The sequence below is a fragment of the Canis aureus genome, chromosome 22, assembly GCF_053574225.1.
Source record: "Canis aureus isolate CA01 chromosome 22, VMU_Caureus_v.1.0, whole genome shotgun sequence".
NCBI classification, from domain to species: Eukaryota; Metazoa; Chordata; class Mammalia; order Carnivora; family Canidae; genus Canis; species Canis aureus.
Genome location: NC_135632.1, coordinates 45092671 through 45113999, shown reverse-complemented (window position 1 = coordinate 45113999; position 21329 = coordinate 45092671). Strand labels below are relative to the sequence as shown.

The 21329-nt window shown below is 42.2% G+C and overlaps 1 protein-coding gene across 3 annotated transcripts in view; it reads left to right on the top strand.

Annotated features, from left to right (window-relative positions):
* ITGA9 (integrin subunit alpha 9) overlaps nucleotides 1-21329 on the top strand; it is a 353430-nt gene that overhangs the window by 280469 nt on the left and 51632 nt on the right. For all 3 annotated transcript variants that reach the window (XM_077865823.1, XM_077865822.1, XM_077865824.1), the window contains exons 24-25: nucleotides 17077-17202; nucleotides 19063-19182. In XM_077865823.1, coding sequence (XP_077721949.1) covers nucleotides 17077-17202; nucleotides 19063-19182 — 246 coding nt within the window. The remainder of the gene's footprint in view (nucleotides 1-17076; nucleotides 17203-19062; nucleotides 19183-21329) is intronic.

The window sequence follows — 21329 nt, the reverse complement described above, 5'->3', positions numbered from 1 at the left end:
CAAAGAAGAAATCAAAGAGAAAATGATGACCAAATTACAAATAAAGGACAGTGAAACTTGTTCATACCAAAACCAATGGGATGCAGACAAAACCCACACAGAGGAAAATATCACTACATATACATAGAAAACAGGAAAGACTGAAAAAGAAAAGTGAACTAAATTGACAAATAAACTCTAGAAAAGAGACAATTAATTTGACTCTAACAAAGTAAAGTGAAGATATTGTTAAAGTGGAAGTCATGATATAGGAAAATAAAAGAACAATAACAAAAGTATTCCACATCAAGAAAACCAAAAACTGGGGGGGGGGGGGGGGGGGGCGGGGTTGTCCAACACAATAGACAAACCTATACCAAACTTGATCAAGAAATTAAAAAGAGTCATGATGCCAGAAACACTAGAAATGATAGAAGAACTATACTCATGTGGAAAAGATTTTTAACTTACATTACTTCACAATTTTATTCCCATTAAAAAAACTCAAAGAAATGAATGAAGTGAAAAGTCTAAATATACCAATTACTTTAGAAAAAAATATGGAAGTAGCCAAAGATCTATACCTTTAAAAAGCACCAGCCCCGGTAGCTATATAGGTAAGTACTTCCGAGTTGTCAAGGAATGAATAATTTCTAAGTTATATGAGCTCTTTCAGGGATTAGAAAAAGATGAAAAACTCATCCTAGTAGACTAACATATTCTGGGTCAATAACTAGAAATGAAGAGTGGGCACTTAGAGCAGGAAACTGCAGACCAACTCACCTGAAAACAAATATGAAAATTCTAAATAAATGTTTGCAAATTAATTCCCGTTAGAAGAAGAATATATACTGAGTAAAGTACAATATAATCCAGGAATGCTATGTTGCTTCTTTATGAAGACATTAATGGTATTCACTCTGTTAATATTAATAGAATTAAGAATGAAATAACCAGATGATTATCATGATGAGGACTTCCAAAAAGACAAAAATGAAACTTAACATACACCTATGGTATTTATTTAAATTCCCAGGAAAGAAGATATGGAAGAAAACTTCTTCACCTTGACAAAAGCCCTCTATAGAAACCTATAGAACCTATAATATAGAAACTGAATAGTGAGATGTTAAAAGCTATCCCACCTAAGTGAGGAGCAAGACATGAGTTCCTGCTTTTTTATCTTTGGTTTAGTAGTATAAGAGGTCTTAATGATAAAAAGAAATAAATAACCTTTATTGTAAAAAAAGAAACAGAAGTATCCCTATGGCAAACAATGTTGTTGCCCCCTAGAAAATCTGAGATAACCAACTGATTGAATGTGAGGTCTTGTGAATGCTGAAAGCAAAAGTTGGGGCACACATAAACTGCCTGACCTTGAATGCATTGTCCAAGACACACACTGGCCCATTGGCTAAGGGTGGAAGCCTTACTGGACCAACCTCTGGCCCATCGTTGGTTGATCACTAAGCTATGTTGATCCAGGACAACCCCTAGGAAACCAGGCTTAAAAATAAAACAAGTGTAAAAAACATACTCAGCAGACATCAAAAATTACATTTTGAAAAAAAAAAAATACATTTTGTAGGAGAAACAGACTCCACAGGAAAGTCCAAACAAGGCATGACACAAATAAGCAGAACAAAAAAAAGTAACAGCTACAACTTCCCAAATCAGGGGTAAGAATGCAGAGTTGCCACAGTATTTATCTAAAATGTTCAGTTTTAAAAATTTTTATGAAACATGGAAAGAAATAGGAACAGGGTAAACAGTGTCCGAGGGGAGAAAAGGAATCAACTGAAGCTGCCTCTGAGGAACCCAGATGTTGCCTTTAGTAAGCAAGAACTTCAAAGCAGCTATTATAAATATATTTGGAGAACTAAAGGAAACCATGTTTAAAGAATTAAAGGAAAGTATGATAATAATGACTCATCAGACAGAGAATATCAATAAAAGATGGAAATTATAAAAAGAGCCAAGTAGAAATTCTGGAGTTAAAAGTAAAATACCTGAAATGAAAAATTCATTAGAGGGGCTCCAGAACAGATTTGAACTGATAAAGAATCAGCAAACTTGAAGATAAGTCAGTGGATACTATCCAATCTGAAGAACAGAAAAGAAAAAAAAATAATAAAAATGAGCAAAGCCTCAGAGACCTCTGAGACATCATAAAGTATACACATAAAAATAGACATAATTGGGAATCCCTGGGTGGTGCAGCGGTTTAGCGCCTGCCTTTGGCCTGGGGCGCAATCCTGGAGACCCGGGATCGAATCCCACGTCGGGCTCCCGGTGCATGGAGCCTGCTTCTCCCTCTGCCTGTGTCTCTGCCTTTCTCTCTCTCTGTGACTATCATAAATAAATAAAAATTTAAAAAAAATTTTAAAAATAGACATAATTGGAGTTCCAGAAGGATAAGATAGAGGGAAAGAGGCAGGAAAAATATCTGTGAAAGAATTGCCCAAACAGTGGAGCTGTACAGACTCCCGTACAAAAAAAAAAAAAAAAAAAAAAATGAAATGAAGACAATCGGCTCTTCATTTGGAAAGAATTACAGAAAACCTCTACCTCACTGGAAAAAAAAATAGGTATAGTACGAAGTTACATATAAAAAAAGAAGTATTAGTGGAAAGTACTGAATATTTTCATAATCTTTGGATGGGAAATCTCTTCTTCCTAAGGAAGTCATAAAAATCTAGAACACTTAAAGAAAAGATTGACAGATTTAAAGAATGTTAAAATTTTGTGTAATCATAAAGCATCACAAACAAAGATATTTGGGAAAACATATTTGCAACATAGTTAACAGAGAAATATGTAAATGTCATCTTCAAGCAATAAAGAAAAGGCCAAATATTATAAAAATGGGTGAAGGGATATGAACAGGCAATTCACAAAAATTTTAATGGCAAATAAACATTAAAAAATGAAAACATTAGCCTCACTGGTAATCAGAGCAATGTACACTCAAATGAAAATGAGGTCCCCACCATTAAACTGGCAAAATCCCAAAGATTGTTAATATCCATTGTTGGTTAAGATGAGGAGAATTGAGCACTCTTAAATACAGTTGGTGTAAAAGGCAATTTGACAGTAACCATCAGAATTTAATATATGAATACCAACAATTCCACTTTCAGGAATTTATCTCAAAATTCTCACAGAACTATGTATCTAGCAGAAATTTCTAACTTTTTGATAGTAGATATTGATGTCATTATTAGCATAAATGCAAGCTTTTTCTGTTTTGGTGAAATAGAAAAATAATATTCCACTAGGATTCTGAGAGGAAGCTGTGAGATTCAAGCAAAAAAAAAAAAGTAGTAATAGTAATACATTTTTATTAAGCACTTGTTATAGATGAGGCGCACTATACCAAGTACTTTACCTGAACAAATTCATTTAATCTTCATGAGAATTTGGCAAGGAAGTAGAGGCAGGGAAATGTACCAAGGTCACAGAGTTGGTAAGTGGCTAAGATAGTGTTCACTCAGGACGCGTGGGTGGCTCAGCAGTTGAGTATCTGCCTTTGGTTCAGAGCGTGATCCCAGAGTCCCAGGATCAAGTCCCACATCGGGGTCCCTGGGAGAAGCCTGCTTCTCCCTCTGCCTGTCTCTGCCTCTCTCTCTGTGTCTCTCATGAGTAAATAAATAAAATCTTTTAAAAAAATAAAAATTAAAAAAAAGATCGTGTTCACTCTTAACCAGTGGGCTGCCACTTGCAAGGCCTCACCACATCTTTTGTCCAGACATGAGCTGTCTAGCATCATTAGCATCACCTGGAAGTTAGAATTGTAGAAACGTGGAATCTCAGGCTCTACCCAGACCTGCTGAATCAGAATCTGCATTTTAACAAAATCCCCAGTGATTCATTTGCATATTAATATTAGTATTAGTATTAATATTAATAAGCCCTGGCCCAACGCATATTACTTAAATCACTCCAAGCTTCCTTTTTCTCATCTATAAATTAGTGATGACAATCTTTGCAAGACTGTCGTGGGGAATCTTTTATCCACATGTTCATCCATTCATTCAGCAAATGCCTTGCACCCACCATATGCCACACACTGGCTTTAGCTGCAGGGGGAAAAAAAGCAGACAAAATATAATAATTTCCAGCCCTCATGTAGCTTACATTGTGGTAGAGACAAGTAATAAGTAAAATAGAGTAGCGTGTTACATGATGGCAAGTGCCATGAGGAAAAACAAAGGAGACAAGGGAGTGAGGATGGGAAAGTTTGTAGCTTCCAAGAGTAGTCAGGGCAGGTCTTGCTGAGACCTTCATTCAGGGTGGGGGATCCATGCTCTCTCGGGAGGTTGTCCAGTGATCTTTGTGTGTGAAGGCCTTGGCATGTCTCTGTTTTCTGAGAATTTTCTCTTCTTGCTCCTAGCCCTGCTTGGGTTCTCTCCTGTGAAATCCCAGTTCCCATGCTGCCCTGTGCAGTGTCCAGACTGGACATCCAGGAGCCTCTGTGTGTGTGTGTGCTCATTAGGACTCATCGTGGGGGAGTTTTTTCTGCCACAAAGGGAATCACTTATTCGCTGGCAACAGCAGTTGACAGTAACCCTGGCTTTTAAAGCTGGCTGGTGGTTAAGGCACACTTTGCAGGAGAGGAGCGAGCCCTGGATCTCATGACTTAATTATGCTTGGAGGGTGATTGCAACAAGAAGTCTCTCCCACGGCAAGCTTGCAGGAGGTCAGAACTTAATTTGTATACAAGCCAGGTCTGGCACTTTAAAACACCCTGGCGAATAACCCAAAATTGAACAACTTGCTTCTTTTTTCAGTGTCCACTACTCTCCTCCATAGTGAACACATGTTTCTTTTATTCCCCCTCCTTCTTCCTCAACTTTTCTGTAGAAATCCGAGGGCTTATACCAAACCAGCACTCATCATGGGAGGGAGGTTCCTGTGAACAAGAATTCATGGCTTAGAAAGCCTCCCTGGGGGAAGCCCAGGTTGCTCAGTGGTTTAAGCGGCTGCCTTCGGCCCAGGGCATGATCCTGGAGTCCTGGGATCGAGTCCCTCGTCAGGCTCCCTGCGTGGAGCCTGCTTCTCCCTCTGCCTGTGTCTCTGCCTCTCTCTCTCTTTCTCTCTTTCTCTCTCTCTCTGATGAATAAATTAAAAAAAAAACATTAAAAAAAAAAGCCTCCCTGGGACACAGTGTCTATGGGTAATATTCCTTCTTTTCCTTGAGGACCTGCTTTGCCATTCAAGGACTTGCTGCCTTCTACACATATTAACTTATCTGTGTAACTCTGAGAGACACCCCTGGGGTTCTCTGTAAAAAGAATAGCAAAAAGATTTTTTTTTGAGAGACAGTGGGGGGAGAAAGGGCAAGGGGAGAGAGAGAGAATCTTAAGCAAACTCCATGCCCAGCATGAAGCTCAATCTCACAACCCTGAGATCATGACCTGAGCTGAAATCAAGAGTCAGACACTTAACTGACTGAGCCATCCAGGTGCCCCAGCAAGGAGATCTTAATGGTCAAAACCATGTGGCCTAAAACCCACCATGACCGCCCCCCCCATCTACCTTGCCAGGCCATTTCCTCCAATTTCCTCTGCCTCTGACCTTGTCTTCCTGCCACTCTGGACCATGAAGATGAAGGCTTCATGACCCACCCTATGAAGGCTGCTGACCCACCCACCATGCATTTCCCTGGGCTTCCTGACCTCCTGGTTTCTTCCTTACCCCTGGCTATGGAAAGCCCACTCATTCCTCAAGACTTAATTCTCACACATCCTCTCTTCTATCAGGCCCTCTCAGATACCTTCCTGGGTAGTCCTACCTCAGGGCCTTTGCACCTGCTTCTGCTGTGAACACCCTTCCCCAGATCTTTACATAGCCGGTTCCTTCTCATACTATGGCTCTGAGCCCAAAGTTCGCCATTTCACTGAGCTCTTCCCTGACCACCTTAGCTAATGTTGCAAACCCCCATCACCTTTATCCCATTTTCCTGTGTTATTTTTTTCATAGCATTTGCCACTGTCTGAAATTACTATTTTTCATTGCCTTCTTCCACAAGATAGAAAACACCATGAAAGCAAAGTCATGGCCACCTTGTTTCCTGTGTATCCCCAGCATCTGGTGCCCCAACCACAGTCTGTGCTCAGATAAATGAAAGAATTGGCCACACCCACTCTGTTGATTCTAATCAACACAAGTATGTATTTCTGCCTACCGGAGGGTGTGCTTCCTTCGACAACTGCACACCCTGCGGCACATCTAATGAGCATCTCACATGTCTTGGGAATTCAGGAAATTTGCATGGAGTTGAAATCCCACGTGTAGATGTTTTGGCAATTTCCCTTAACTCACAGCAGAAGTGGCCTTAATTTCAATGTGGGAATAAGTAAAAAGGTAAAACTTTGAAATCAGGAGCTGAATCACATACCAGAAATGAAGGCTTCTAAGAGCAGACTTGAACTCTGCAAATTTTGGTCAGAGACATGGTGAAAACATTCTCCTTCTCACAACACACACACACACACACACACACAAAAAAAAAAAAACAACACACACACACACACACACACACACAGTCAGGTACTCAGATCTCAGCAGTGGCCTCCAACCTTTTTTTTTTTTTCTTTTTCTTCCCTCTGCATATGTCTGAATATGAGCCGAATAGTCGAGTTCCTGAAATGAGTCAGGATTAGGTTGGCTTCCTTTTTTTTTTTTCTCAACAGAAGCCAAACACTTAAAAGTGGGGAGATGGCTGATTGAATTTTGGAGACAGAGTTACGTTCCTGAGCTCTTGGATCAATTTTAGTTTTGGCTAAAGGGAGAAAGTGTGTGTGTTTTTGCACAGCTTACATTCAACACACGCTCTGGAAGGTGGGGACAAGGCTCAGCCTGGGCTGTCCGTGCTCAGTGTGGTCCAGAGGGTGCCCTCTAACCCGTGGACGGAGTGAGTGGATCCAGCCAGCAGTGACATCTCCCTGCTGATCGAGGGCGCCAGCTCATCAAGGAGCCCAGGGTCCTGGTGCTCCGGGGCCGCTGTGACATCTGGAAGCATTAACTCTCCATCACCGGCGTGTGGGCCAGTTGGAATGCCTGTGCTGCGTGCGGGGTTGTTCTGGTCCCCTTGAAAGTCAACGATTATGCAGTTTACTTCCCTCCTTCCTTAAAAGCGACGTGACACAGAGCCCTGTCGTTGCTGGGCGAGGGGTTGTTACTGAAGTTGCTAACAGGAAATCTCGTTGAGGATAAACAGAGCTCATCGGTAACACGTGGTTCTCGTGTAACCGGCCCAGGACTAATTGTGGATGCTTCCAAAACCCCAAAACAGGAAAACTCCTCTCTGACATCCACACCACATTTCTTCTGACCGGAAGGAACTTTCTTGACATTGTTAGACACTGAGAAGTGATTCTCTCCCAGCTGTCCAGGAACCAGCTTCACTCACACATCTCCTTAATGATCCAAACTGGGGAGTAGCAGCATATTTTATTTAGGCCTCTCATGAAGTCTTGAAACTTTGGATTTAAGGTTTCTCTTTTTACTGCTCTGATTGTATCTACTCTCAGAAAGTTGTGTGCAAGGTTAGGACAGATGGCTACACAGACGGCAATCAGAAAATTGTTCTTCACTCTTTTTTTTAAGATTGTATTTATTTATTTTTAGATTTCATTTATTTGAGAGACAGAGAGCATGAGCAGGGGGAGAGGCAAGGGGAGAGGGAGAAGCAGGGCTGGATTCCAGGAACCCCAGATCATGACCTGAGCCAAAAAGGTAGACACTTAATTGACTGAGCCATCCAGGTGCCCTAAGATTTTACTTATTTATTTACTTCTTTATTTGAGAGAGAGTTCTCCTGCAAGCAGGAGGAGGGCAGAGGGAGAGGAGACCCTGATGCGGGGCTCAGTCCCATGACCCTGATCATGACCTGAGCAAAAACCAAGAGTCGGACAGATGCTCAGCAGGCTGAGCCAATCAGACACCTCTTTGCTTTTTGATAAAGGGATAATTATAAAGTGATAATCTAATAAATGCTGCAATAACTCAGTGAATCAGTAGGTGTGTTACTTTATCCTTTCATGTAAACTAGAGATGAACTTTGCTCTTTACCATAAGCTGGGTCTAAGCTGGACCCAGAATCTAGATAAACTGATACAGTTCCCAGGGCTGTGTTGTGTCCAACGTGAGGGCTACTGACTCATTTATTACCCAAATCAACAGACTGTTCTCTCTCCAAAATGCTTCATTATCTGTGGAAGGAAAACATTTTTGGCATGCATGTCAAGCGCTCAGATAATGTATTTATGTCTCACTTTTTCACTAAAGAGAATCTGACCGCATCTGGAAATTCTTTTGTGTCACTGCTTCTCTGAAAGTACTTCCCATCTGTATCCCTTTAACTCCAGGAAAAGGCCATCCCCATGCTTGAGAAATGGGCCTCATCAGGAAGACTAGTCTTGCTGTGATTAAATGTAAATGAATTCTGTTTTACAGGGCAGCACTGGTGGCAGCCTGCACTCTTGACTTCCCAGCCCATGGGCTGGCCACACCCAGAGGAAAAGGGTGTGGGGAGAGCGGGGAGGGAACACCATTGTTTTCGCCAAACCCTGGAGCTGCTGAAAGGGAAAAACCATTGGCTTTTATCATAAGAAGTGAAATATTTTATAAAATAGTGGCAGACTCATACAGAGGTCAAAACCGGACGATGGTTTACGCTCTCCCTTCACTCTGGAAGATTGATTCTGAGGCTTTGCCCTTTTATTTCCTGTTTCAGTTTTGGTCTCAGTAACACCCTGACCTTTCACCGCAGTGGTGACCCTAAGGGATTGGGGAGACGGTAAGAAGAAACAAGCGTTTTATTTAGAGGATCATTTTCAATTTGAAAGAGAGGAGACATCTCAAGTGAAATTTATGATCTTTTCAGGCTTTTTTAAAGTGACTGTCTTTGCCCATCTGGAAATTCAATGACATCAGGTCTTTTTTTTTTTTTTTTTTAAGATTTTATTTATTTATTCATGAGAGACGGGGGCAGGAGCTGTGTGCAGAGGCATAGGCAAAGGGAGAAGCAGGCTCTCTGTGGAGAGCCTGATGTGGAACTCGATCCCAGGACCCTGGGATCATGCGTTGAGCCTAAGGCAGATGCTCAACCACTGATCCATCCAGGCGTCCTGACATCAGGTCCTTCTTAAACTCCTTGCTCCTCTTGCTCCATCCCCAGCTCTGCCCGTTTGGAGGTGGGTTATTGTTTACAGATTGCTGCTCTGCTCTTATTTACCTTTTTCAGTTCAGAAACAGCATGTTCTTGATTTGAGGATCAAGGTGAGGAGGGACTAGCCAAAGCCGGAGCCTCCTGTTAATTTACTTCATATTGTTGTGATCATCCGAGTGTTTTGCCTTTTGTTTGTCTGTATGAATGTGTTGGACTTTCCAGCTACACACAGACATAAATATCAGAAAATCAGAATTTGTTGAACTGATACACAAGGGCCCTTTGCACAAAGCAAAAGAATCCATGGTCCTGGAAGGTCTCCCAGAGGATGCCTTTGAGAAATCCTTCCTTTACACAAAATGATGCATGCATACAAAAATTGTGTTTTCAACCTTTCAAATATATTAGTAACCTAAAGCGAGGCTTATCTGTGAGGAGGAAGTACCCAGGGTGTTATTGGTTTCTCTGCCCTTTTGTTAAGATTGTTCTTGCAGTTGAAAAATTAGAGTAAATAAATGGAGCCTTTGAGCAGCCCCCCTTCTGCATTATTCTGCATCTTTATTATTATTACAAAGACTCAAAATGAATGGTAATACATGAAAAATATTTGTTTGATTTATTGGTAAAATATTATCCTCTTTTCCCATTCTTTGGTCAATACTAAGAAACACTCAATAGTGAATCAAAGCAACGTGATTTAAGAAGTCATAAGCTAAGGAGCTCTCTAAGACTGGAAAAGACTATTATCACAGTTTATATTTTGCTGAATGGAAAATACATAGTTTTTATTTATCTTTCTGTCAGTAAACATCTTAGGTCAGCCTAATTAACCAGTTGGTATAATTGCTCAATCATTATATAAGTATTGTTTTTACTTAAAACCTTGAAATCCTAAAATTAATATCGCCAAAGCCACTGTGGTAAATGTTGAGCCTCCTGTAGCCGAAGGGGGCCTATTATCTTCTGATACTTGTTTCCAAGATTAGGCAGTAGATAATTGAATTAGTCAAGTAGGCATTCAAAACATTCTCTGGGTTTTCAAACTCAAGGGGCGTGTGAATCTGGAGGAGCAGGTGGTAAGTCAGGGGACAGGTCATGTTTACCCAGTTGCCATCAGCTGTGATGGGTGTAATACGATATGAAAAAGTGGCCCGAGGATGTAACAGAGAACACAGAGCCAGTGATTAACAGATAAATGTGAGTTAACATGAAACACATGTTATTCAAAAATGAACCTGTACCCTCTTTAATCCAAGTCAATTCAACAGAGTTTTAAAATCAAACTTCCCCTAAAACCCACATTGGTCAAGACTTCAAGCATCATTTGAGTTTTGTTCCCATGCCAATTTAATCCCCCACACTTCTCTTGTATTGGCCGTGTACTGTGTTCAGGGAAGTCCACTTTGTACATCAAGCCAGGGGCATTTTGGTGAGCTTTCTCATTCCTGGATGGGATGGTCAAGGAATGGGCTGATGCTGGTAGAAACGAGACATTTATGTGTTAGCCTATTAAACACATACCAGTAATACCACATGCCCAGGATGAAAAATGGTTCCTTCATTTTGAGACATATTCATCGCCATCTGGGTAGGTGCTTCCCCCCATCCCAATCTAAGATTTGCTTGCAAGATTCTCCTTTGTGTCCAAGACCCACCTCTCCTGCCTCCTTTCTCACCACTACTACCCAACATTCATCTAGTACCTAAGCCATGTTGAACTCTTAGGCTCCCTCTAGATCAAGTCTACTGTTGGAACCTCTGTGCTTTCACAGATGCTATTCCTCCCTGCCTGGAATTACCTCCCCCTTATCACTTTTGCTCTCTGGAATTCCTCTTTATCTTCCAAGATCCATGTGAAGCGCCACCTCCTCTGAGTCCAGAGTGCAGATTATGACAGGCTGACTGCTGGCGGAGGGAGAAATTTGTAGATAAGAGTCATGGTGGCAGCAGGACTGCTGCTCTGAGGGCTGTGAGCAGATGGACAGTGAGATGAAGGTCCAGATGTGTGGGGAACAGAGGCTGTGCAGCCTGTGCCCAAGGATGATGAAACAGGAAGGGACAGCTGGGGACAGCTTCAGAGGTGGTATTCCTTCCACAGTCGAACCATCTAGGTACTTGGCTGGCTACTTACCCTCTCTGGGCCTCAGTCTTCTCATTTGTAAAACAGGGATAAAAATTAAGGAGACCAGATGTCCCAGTTTGCCTGGCCATCCCTAATAGAGGTCTCTATCTTACTAGTCTATCTGGTTGACTCCCCCACTTTATTCTAAAAAATGTCCTGGTTTTGGGGATCCCTGGGTAGCTCAGCAGTATAGTGCCTGCCTTCAGCCCAGGGCGTGATCCTGGAGTCCCGGAATCCAGTCACATCGGGCTCCCTGCATGGAGCCTGCTTCTCCCTCTGCCTGTGTCTGTGCCTTTCTCTATCTCTCATGAATAAATAAATAAAATCTTTTTTAAAAAATGTCCTGGTTTGGACAATAAATGATATGGTCACCCTACTGATCGCAGTATTCTCTGTGTGGGTACTATATAGATTCAGTGCATGACTCTTAGAATAGTACCAATGTTAGCCAGTATTATTCCCATTTATCTGAACTCAGCACAGGGATGGGGCCTTAAACAGTTGGAATTGATTTCCAGGATGATATGCTTGGGGAATGAGACTCAGAAGACAGATCAAAGGACCTCTCTGTCTCTCAAGTCTTCAGGCCCAGGGACAAAGACTTCATTAGGGCTACTCTGTTCTGGGCCCCCAGTGGGGGAGATCTGTATCCTCTCTCTAATTCTAGGTCACCAAACAACTCTGAGGACTTTATGCAGGCCTCTATCACTCAGCCATAACATGGAAATACTTTGTTTCCCCAGCCCCTTGATCGGACCACCACAGCCTGGAAAGTCTAAAGACTTTACTAAAGTAAAAGCTCTAGATGCTGGCTTCTGACCATGAACCCTCCTGACCGAGACTGACCCGGACCCTGCCACCAAGTGATGTCCACATTCTCCTTGGGCTCCTCACAATTTCCCAAATCACCACCATCTCTTGGTTTTGACTTACATAATGTTTTCTTTGGGGTCGGGATGAGGGGAGCAGGGGAGACCAAAAGCCAGCAGAAAACCCTCAATAGCTGCTGCCTTGGCAGAATCCAGCCTTGACTCCGTGTCCTGCATCGCCGTGTCCTTTGTGTGTGTGTTTTTGGTGAAGTCCTTCTATTCACATTCCAATAGACATGGACCTCGTCCAGCTCCCAGAGGTCCTAGAAGATAAGCAGCCATGTCATGGGAAGCATGTGGACTTGGATAGTCTGGAAAATTGATGAGAAGTGAGTGGGCAGAGATGAGCAGGGGGTAGTGGCCACAGAGTCCCTGGCCAGCCATGGAAATGAGCACTGTGGTGTTTGGATTGTCTGCAACGTGAGAAGAAAACAGTACTTCCCCTTCGTTTTAAGCAAAGAACGTGGTTAGAACCAAGCTAGTGGGGGGATCAGCAATTGCTTGTCTACATAATGTGAGAGTGGATGGCCCCGTGCTTTTACAAAATGCACAGATAGTCCTCAAAGTATGGAATTAGCAGGTGAGGACAACTTTAGTAACTACCTAGACCACCATCCTAATTTTACATGAGGAGCTGAGGCCCTGGAGACCCGAACTGGCATGGCTCTCAGGAAGCAGAGCTAGGGCTGACACCCGGGACTGTCAAGTGCTCATCAAGACCATCTGTCCCATAGGAATCCTTCACTGGGTGCTTCCTGCTGCCAGCAACCAGTTGCATGACCTTGGATGAGGTCTGGAACTCCGGGCCTCTGGTTCCTTATCTGTCAGCTGAGGCCAAGGAACTGTGTGACCTGCAGGCTGCCTCCCAGAAACCACATTCCAGGATACTCTGTTCCCCTTCCAACCCAAGGCAGCCTGGCCCCCCAGCTAGCAGGCACTTTTATCTCCCACACTCTGGCCAGGAGTTGTTTTTTTGGCCACAGTGGCAGAAATGGGTCAGGATGGAGGATTCTTGGCATTCTAGGCTGCTAGGCTAGTGCTTCCTTCCCTTTGACCTAGGTAGGAACAGGAAGGTCTGGTTTTCCTCCACTTTTGCTGATCCATGACTCCCACCCCAACCCCATCCTCAGCCTCTATACCTGAGAGGCAGGGAGGTGGTCATAAGTACCAGCTCTGGAGCTGGATGGCCTGCTAACAGGGGTCCTCAGGCAGTCATCTGGCCTCCCCTTGCCTCTCAGTTTCTCCATCTGTAGAATGGGGCTAGCAATAGTACTCCCCTCCCAAGGCCAGGACTGCATGAGCTAGTATGTGTAAAGCACTCAGAACCTGCACATAGTAAGGGCTGCACAAGTGTTAGGTGTTACTGCGACTGTCACATACATATCTATCCAACACAGAAAAATCCTTCCCTTCTATGACCCGGCCAGGATCTGAGTTGCTCAATTCTAGCTGAGGGAGCGTCTGCAGCAGGATTAGCTGGTGGGAATCAGACCCATGCAGCACCAAGCAACCTTCATTCTGCCTTTGAAAGAGGACCCCCCCTAAACCTCCCAGAAAAATGCGCCCCCCCCCCATTGAAGTGATTCCCGTGTAACCACAGTCGGGAGCACAACTGGCTGAGATTTTCATTCACCACAGACTCAGTCTCCATTTCCCTTCTCCAGATTCCACTGGAGCAGATCAGATGTCACATGGGATAACATCACATGGTTGTCAGCACCCCATTCACTAGCCCCCGAAACTCCAGGGGAAAGGAGAGGGAAGCTCTAAGCTCTGCTCTGCCCCACCTGGCATGCACTGAGCCTTCGGCAGCTGCTCACCCACTCCTCACCCTGCCATTCTCTGCTTTCTGCCCATCTATGGGGGGAGGGGGTCTTCACAGTGCCAGGCTCCCCACACCCGAAGCTAGTGAAACTGGCTGAGCTGGGACTCGATCCTACACATTCTCTCCCAGCCTAGAGACCCTGAAGTGCCAATCTGCAGAGCCAGGAGAAACTCTGCCCCCATCCCTGATTTTAATTAAGGACCAGTGCATCCTGCAAGACTCAGAGATTCTGTTTCTCTAAACCCAGACCAATGTGTTTGTGTGGTCAGGCCCAGTAATCTCAACAGAGGAATGTGCCCTCACCCCCACCCTCTGCCCCGGGCTGCAGAAGGACCATTTCCCAGTGGCCTCTCAGCAAATGTCCACCCCAGAAGACAGGGAAAGTGGAGGATGCTTCAGAGCAAAAAGTGATTGGAATTAAGAACACGGGCACAATGTGTTAAAATTCTCAAATGCTCGATGAATGAAATGTTTGCCATCCACGGTGTGCCCTGTTTGCCTAAATGGAGGGTAACCCTCAAATAACACAATCCCCCACTTCCCTAATGAGGCACATTTAACACTTTTTTTGCCGACATAGTAGGAATGAGAAGTGTGGTTGCCTTGGAGGTAGGAGATGGGAATGAACTAGAAGGAGACCAGAGGGAACTTTGTGGAGTGAGTGACAGATTCTATACCTTCACTGGGGTGGTGGTGATGTGAGTGATTTCATTTGTCAAATTTCATCAGACCCCAGATCCCTTAGGATCTGTGCATGTTTGTGAATGTAAATTCTACCTCAATAAAAGAAGTTAGAAACATGAATTAAATAATCTCTACTTATAATATTTAACCTAACCATGCAGTTGCATACCTAAAATTATGTGAGAATAATATACTAATTTATATTACTCTTCCCATTCTCACATCTCCTGAAATGATTTTGTACAAATGTATATTTTTTTAGATCAGTGTATATCACAATGAAGCCACTTTTTAGTCCACAGTTTTCCAGAGCATATCATCTTGAATTTGTCTAATTAATTTGAAATGTAGTACATTTTGAATCCAGGCTTCTTGCTGAAATTTTATTGCAAAGCACCAATGCTTATTTGTGTAACATTGCAGCAGTTTTTCTCATTTTTCTTGTGATTATTCATAATCCTCACTACTTGTTTTGCTTTCCAAAATGAGCTTTAAAATACTTAGCACCGTTTGACACACTTGCACCCCAGGAATAATCCCTAAGTTTATGTTAAATCTCATTTCTACCTTCCCATTAATTCCCTCTCATGACCTCTAAAAGCAGCCAAAACTGTTTGAGAACATTTCAGACTGACATGTCTTCCCAGATTTTATGATTCCAATAAAGTAATTGAGACAATCCCAAATTATGAGATATTCTTAAAGAATAATAAATCCTAAACTATGAGAGATTGGTAAAGGCTACACTCTCTTTTCTAATAATCAGTTTGAGGAAATAGATTTTCATCTTATTTGTTTTTAGGCATATATAGTAGATCCTGCCATATGTGTTTAGACCAAAGATAAAACTGAGATTAATGCAGCAAATTTGGGAGTCTTATTTTATAGTTCATCATGAAAAGACTAGCACTGTTGGCCTAAGTTAGAAGTTTATGTAAAAATTTTAAGTTTTGCTCCCTACCATGAGTGGGAAGCTGAAACATTCTTTTTTTTTTTTTTTTTTTTTTTGAAACATTCTTATATAAATTCAAACACACTATGTTTTCCTCAAGGGTATTAAAAATAATAATCAACTGTTTGATTTAAACAGACAATTCTGGTTAGAAATGAGATTATAAACACAATCCTAAATTATAAATTACTAATTATGACTCTTACCACTTGACCTTAAGTTCTATCTGATCCTTGGCCACAACCAGTGTGGTGTGATGATCTAGGTAAAGAAGTCTTGAGGTTTTATCAACATTTCCTCAGTATAGGCATCAAAAATAGTGTTGTTCTTAAAGAAACCACCATGGAAGACCATACACTGTTGTTTCAATGTGTTTTGTTTTTAATGTTGCTGTTGCTCAGCACTCTTGCTACTGCCATCAGAAGCAAGATCAGATAACTCACCAAGAGCTCAGGGGCATATAAGCTCCCGTATGGCTCAGTGTGGTGGCTGCCCAACCTTTTTTTTTTTTTTTTTTTTTTTAAGTAGAACCCTCATTTTAAGTGACATTATATGTGGTTGCTGCTCTAGTTAGAGCAGAGAATGGGGCCCAGAGAAGTCCTGCTAGATGCCTCTTCTCTCTAGGAAGATGACTACAGGGTTTTACAGCACCCTAGGAGTTCCATGGAACACAGTTTGAAAACCTCTGGCAGTGGACCATGCACGAAGGCTTGGGCTCAGAAGACCTGGCTTCAAAACCTGGGTTCTGAACTCTGTGATTGTTGGCAAATGACTTAACCTGAATCTCATTTTCCTCATCTGGACAAAGCATGAAAGCTTATCTCAGAGAGTAGCTACAAGGAGGCTTATAAATGTGCTTTAGAAACCGTAAAGTATAAGGTTGGTTTGTTCCTTAAGTCTCTCTGTCTCCTGAGTGAAATAAGTCAATCAGAGAAGGACAAACATTATATGGTCTCATTCATTTGGGGAATATAAAAAATAGTAAAAGGGAATAAAGGGGAAAGGAGAAAAAATAAGTGGGAAATATCAGAAAGGGAGACAGAACATGAAAGACTGCTAACTCTGGGAAACGAACTAGGGGTGGTGGAAGAGGAGGAGGGTGGGGGTGGGGGTGAATGGGTGACGGGCACTGAGGTGGGCATTTGATGGGATGAGCACTGGGTGTTATTCTTTATGTTGGCAAATTGAACTCCAATAAATAAAATTTATAAGAAAAAAAAGTCTCGCTATCTCCTAGTCACACCCCATTTGCATGTTATATGCCATCTCATCTTGATTATTTAAGGACTTAGGATTGTTTGGCCTGGTTGATTCTACTACCCTGCCCTTCAGCTTTTCAGCCATATTGTCCACTGGACAATGGATGAGGGGGAAGAGATGACTTTGCTATCACCCCTGCAAGAAGGGATTGCAAGCTTATGATTTCATTCTTGGGTCAGACCACTCTGATCTATTTCTTTTCACTTTCAGGTGGGCCAAGAGAAGGGAAACTGTTCTTTCCAGAAAAACCCAACCCCCTGCATCATCCCTCAGGAGCAAGAAAATATCTTCCATACAATATTTGCCTTTTTCACAAAGTCTGGAAGAAAAGTCTTGGTAAGAATTTGCTTACTAGTTGGGTTAACATGGGTGGTCCTCACCAGGAAGGCAAGTCTGAGATGAGAGGCCAGTTTTCTATTTGGCATTTATTATTTCCCAAATCTGGTTTTCATCAATTGGCGTATAAAGTCACAAGGACTGTGGTCAACTCCTATTTTTCAGCCTGAGGTTTCAATCAAAGTGTTAAATTTACATTCCAAATTCCATCGCCTGGCAAAAGGAAAACCTTTGCAACCCACCAAACACAAAGTAAAACATTTTTCCAACAAATATGAGTCTAATCAAGAGTGATGGTTCTCCTACAAGCATTTCGGAAAACTCTTGGGTAGGATCCACTAAACTAAACATCTCTCTATCCTGTGACCCAGCAGTTCCACTCCCAGGTATATCCCCAAGAGAAATGAGTATTTCTATCCCCCAAAAGACATGGATAAGAACATTTATAGCAATCTTCTTATAGCTAAAAGCTAGGAAAATTCCAGATCCCCATCAACAGGAGAATGGGTAGACCATTGTTGCATAGCCGCACAGGGGAATATTACAGAGTAATGAACAATACTACCACACAGAGCGACATGAATGAATCTCACAGACATAGTAACGCCTGAAAGAAGCTGGAGCCAAAGCACACGTATAAAATTTCACTTATATGACATTCAGATAACAAGCCTAGCAATGATGTTGGAGGTTGGGATAGTGGTTACTCTTGAAAGAATAGCAACAGGCAGGGGCATGAGGGAACCTGCTTAAGTACCAGAAATGTTCGACATCTTGATCTGGGTGTGACATGTAAAATATATCAAGATGGGCCATTAAGATTAATTCTGTCCACTATGTATAAGTTTTACCTCCATTGTTTTAAAGTGAGCGTATTGAAGATAGAATTGTATGTTTTCCCAAAGCCTCCTTTCCCCCATGTATTTGGTTACATCTCTTTAGCTCCTTATTTCAAGCTGGGCACATCTTGCTCACATTTTTTTTCTCTTTTTTTTCCTGACCAAAAAAAAAGTAGGACTGTTTGCCACTTGGAATATGGGGGTGGTTTTTTGGGTTTGAGGGTTTTTCTTCTCCCCCCCCCCCAGGTTTTTTGTTTTGTTTTGTGTTTTGTGGTTTTTTGCTTTTTGTTTTTTGTTTTTTTTACTTACCTAGTGCTGATGACACAACTACTTTTGAAAGCCCTTAGAATTGTTAGGCACAGTGATATCTAGTTGTTAGACAGGACTCTGTATCTGCTGACAGTCTTACCTTACCCTTGAAACATCATAAATCTATGTATATACATTCTGGATCCTACCTTAGAAAAGAGAAGAATTCCACTTTTGTAACTTTAATTTGGAATTTAGATTTCTATTGGTGACTCACGTGTTTTCCTGTCAAACGTGCTTTTCTTTACTCATATGTTTTCTTGAGTCCTATGACTTCTTAACCCTCTTATTTGCTCTACCTGAAAAAGGAACATGAAAGTATAATTGCCACTGCACAGGCAAAAGTTACATAATGTAAGGAAATACATATTGTGTTCAGAACTCTAAGGAAAATAATTTCGGAATATGTAAATGTGTTTATTTTTAAGAATGATTATTTCTCCTTGTGAAATCCAATTTTTTGATAGGGTAAACCAGGCTTTTTCCCATTTGCTTGACTTGAAAGTATGTTCTGGTGCCTGCTGGGCAGGAAATCCCTCTGTTGCCCTCTGGTGGCAGGAAGGAATGATGATTGCATCTAACTGTGGAATTCCTGGGAATGCCTGCTATTGTAGTGACCAGAATAGAACCTCATGGACCACTCTGCTCCATAAACTGTGCATTTGTCTTTGTTTTTAATAGCATTTGTAAGTTCTCTGATTTTTCTTCTCAGGACTGTGAAAAACCAGGAATTTCTTGCCTAACAATTCACTGTAACCTTAGTGCACTTGCTAAAGAAGAAAGTCGTACTATAGACATTTACATGCTGCTGAACACAGAAATATTGAAGAAGGTAAATCCGGGGCACCTGGGTGGCTCAGTTGGTTAAGCATCTGCCTTCAGCTCAGGTCATGATCCCAGGGTCCTAGGATTGAGCCATATAAAGAGCTCCCAGCTTAGCAGGGAGCCTGCTTCTTCCTCTCCCTCTGCCTGCCTCTCCCTTGCTTGTGTGTGCTCCCTCACTCTCTCGATCTGTCTTTCTCTGTCAAATAAATAAATAAAATATTTTTAAAAAATTAAACATAAATTAAAAGTAGGTGATTCCTGAGGAATTTAAAAGCATTGAAGTGGGTTTTCTCAGAAACTCTGCCCCTTCTAAAACTTCTCTGGCAAATGCCATTGGTAATTCACTGCTGGAGGATGCTGAGGGTGGGAGATACAGATCCTTGCTGTTCCAAGTGTGGTCTGAGGACGAGCAGTATCTGCATCACTTGGGAACTTATTATAAATGTGGAATTAAAGAAAAGAAAAAAGAAATGCAGAATCTTGGGCTCTATGACTCAGACACAGCATCTTCAGTTTCATAAGCTCACCAGGTGTTTTGTTTGCACATTTAAGTTTCTCAGACTTTAGCTTGCATCCGAATCACCTGGAGACCTTATTAAAATGGAAATTCCTGGGAGGTGGAGTTTGAGATTCTGTATTTCTGACAAGCTCCCAAGTGATGCCAGTACCTCTGCTCTCCGGACCCAATTCTAAATCAGAGGTTGGCAAACATTTTCTGTAAAAGGCCAGTAGTAAATATTTCAGGCTTTACAGGCCATACAGTCTTTTGCCACAGCTCAGCTCTGCTATTGTAGTGTGAAAACAGCCATAGACCATGCTCAAATGACTGGGTGTGGCTGTGTCCCAATAAAACTTTATTTACAAAAACAGGCAAAGGCCCAGCTTTGACCCATGGGTGGTTGTTTACCAGTCCTTTGTTTGGCCAACACCTACCTTCAGAGAAGTCCAACTTCTGAATTTCAGATGACTTTGTCATTCCTATTTTGAGTTTATCAAAAGTGCCTCATTTAAAAATACCTCAGTCAGTGAATTAGTGGTTCTTTAAAAATGTCATATGAATTCACTGATTTTTATTTTAACATAAGAGCTGCTGACTCTGAAAGGCCACATCCAACAAGATGCTTTAAAAATAATCACTTGTGAAGATAAAATATGCATGTTAGCCACAGAGATTCTATTTATTTTCCTCTGGAAAAACTAAATGTGTTCAGTATAAACCTGAATGAATATCTTTAGAAAAGTCTTTCCAACGTTAGTTTTTAAATTAGGCATGGCAGTGGCATGTGGACCTGAGAAATCTCAGGCAGAGGGGACACAGGATGCTTCGCCCACTGTCCATCTGTCGTTGGTGCAGCCCACACACACTCAGGGGAAGCTGTGCACAGTTCTCTCAGATTTCCTTTGCAGGGAAATTAGTTTGGACTGCTGTTCCCAAGGGCCATCCAGCCCAATCTGCACCCCAAGAGATGGCTGTGGGGTGTCATATGTAGGTGTTAGAGGATCACTCTCCCTGCAAGTGCCCTTTCTGCAGAAACCAGAAATTCCAGGTGCTGAGGAAAGCCTAAAATGAGGCTGACCTGGAACCAGATGGGGCATCAGTTGCTCCCGGCGCTTGACATGCAGAATGTCAGTGCCCCAAAGCCAGCCACGACCTCCCCTGGGGAGTGAGCACTGGCCGGCTCTGGGAGCCCTCTGGCCTCCCAAAGGTTATGGAGCTGCTCCAGCCTTGTGGTTTGCCTGTGTCTATGGTTGTGTTTATTTTCCTTTGACCTCAAGATCCAGCACCAGACAAGGGAATTTGAGGTCTTATTGTTTTGATCCTAACAAGTTTTCATTTGAAATGTAAGGTCTGCCTTTTTAAATTAACAGAGGCTTCAGATTTCTCTGAAAGTGTTCTTCTACAACCACCAGGGGCCTGTCCTGTGGCAGGCTGCTCATCTGCTCGGCCTTTGACTCTGACAGTTACCATCGTCATTACTGTTATTGTTGTATAAATATCCAAGATGATGATTATCCAAGCTTGCAAACACAGTATATCCTGACACATAAAGCCACAAATCTGCAAAACTGTTAAGTCAGGAAAAGACGATTTGCATACAAAATTATTTACTGCTTCATGAGAGCTCACTGGAGCAGTTTGAGTGACAAGCTTCC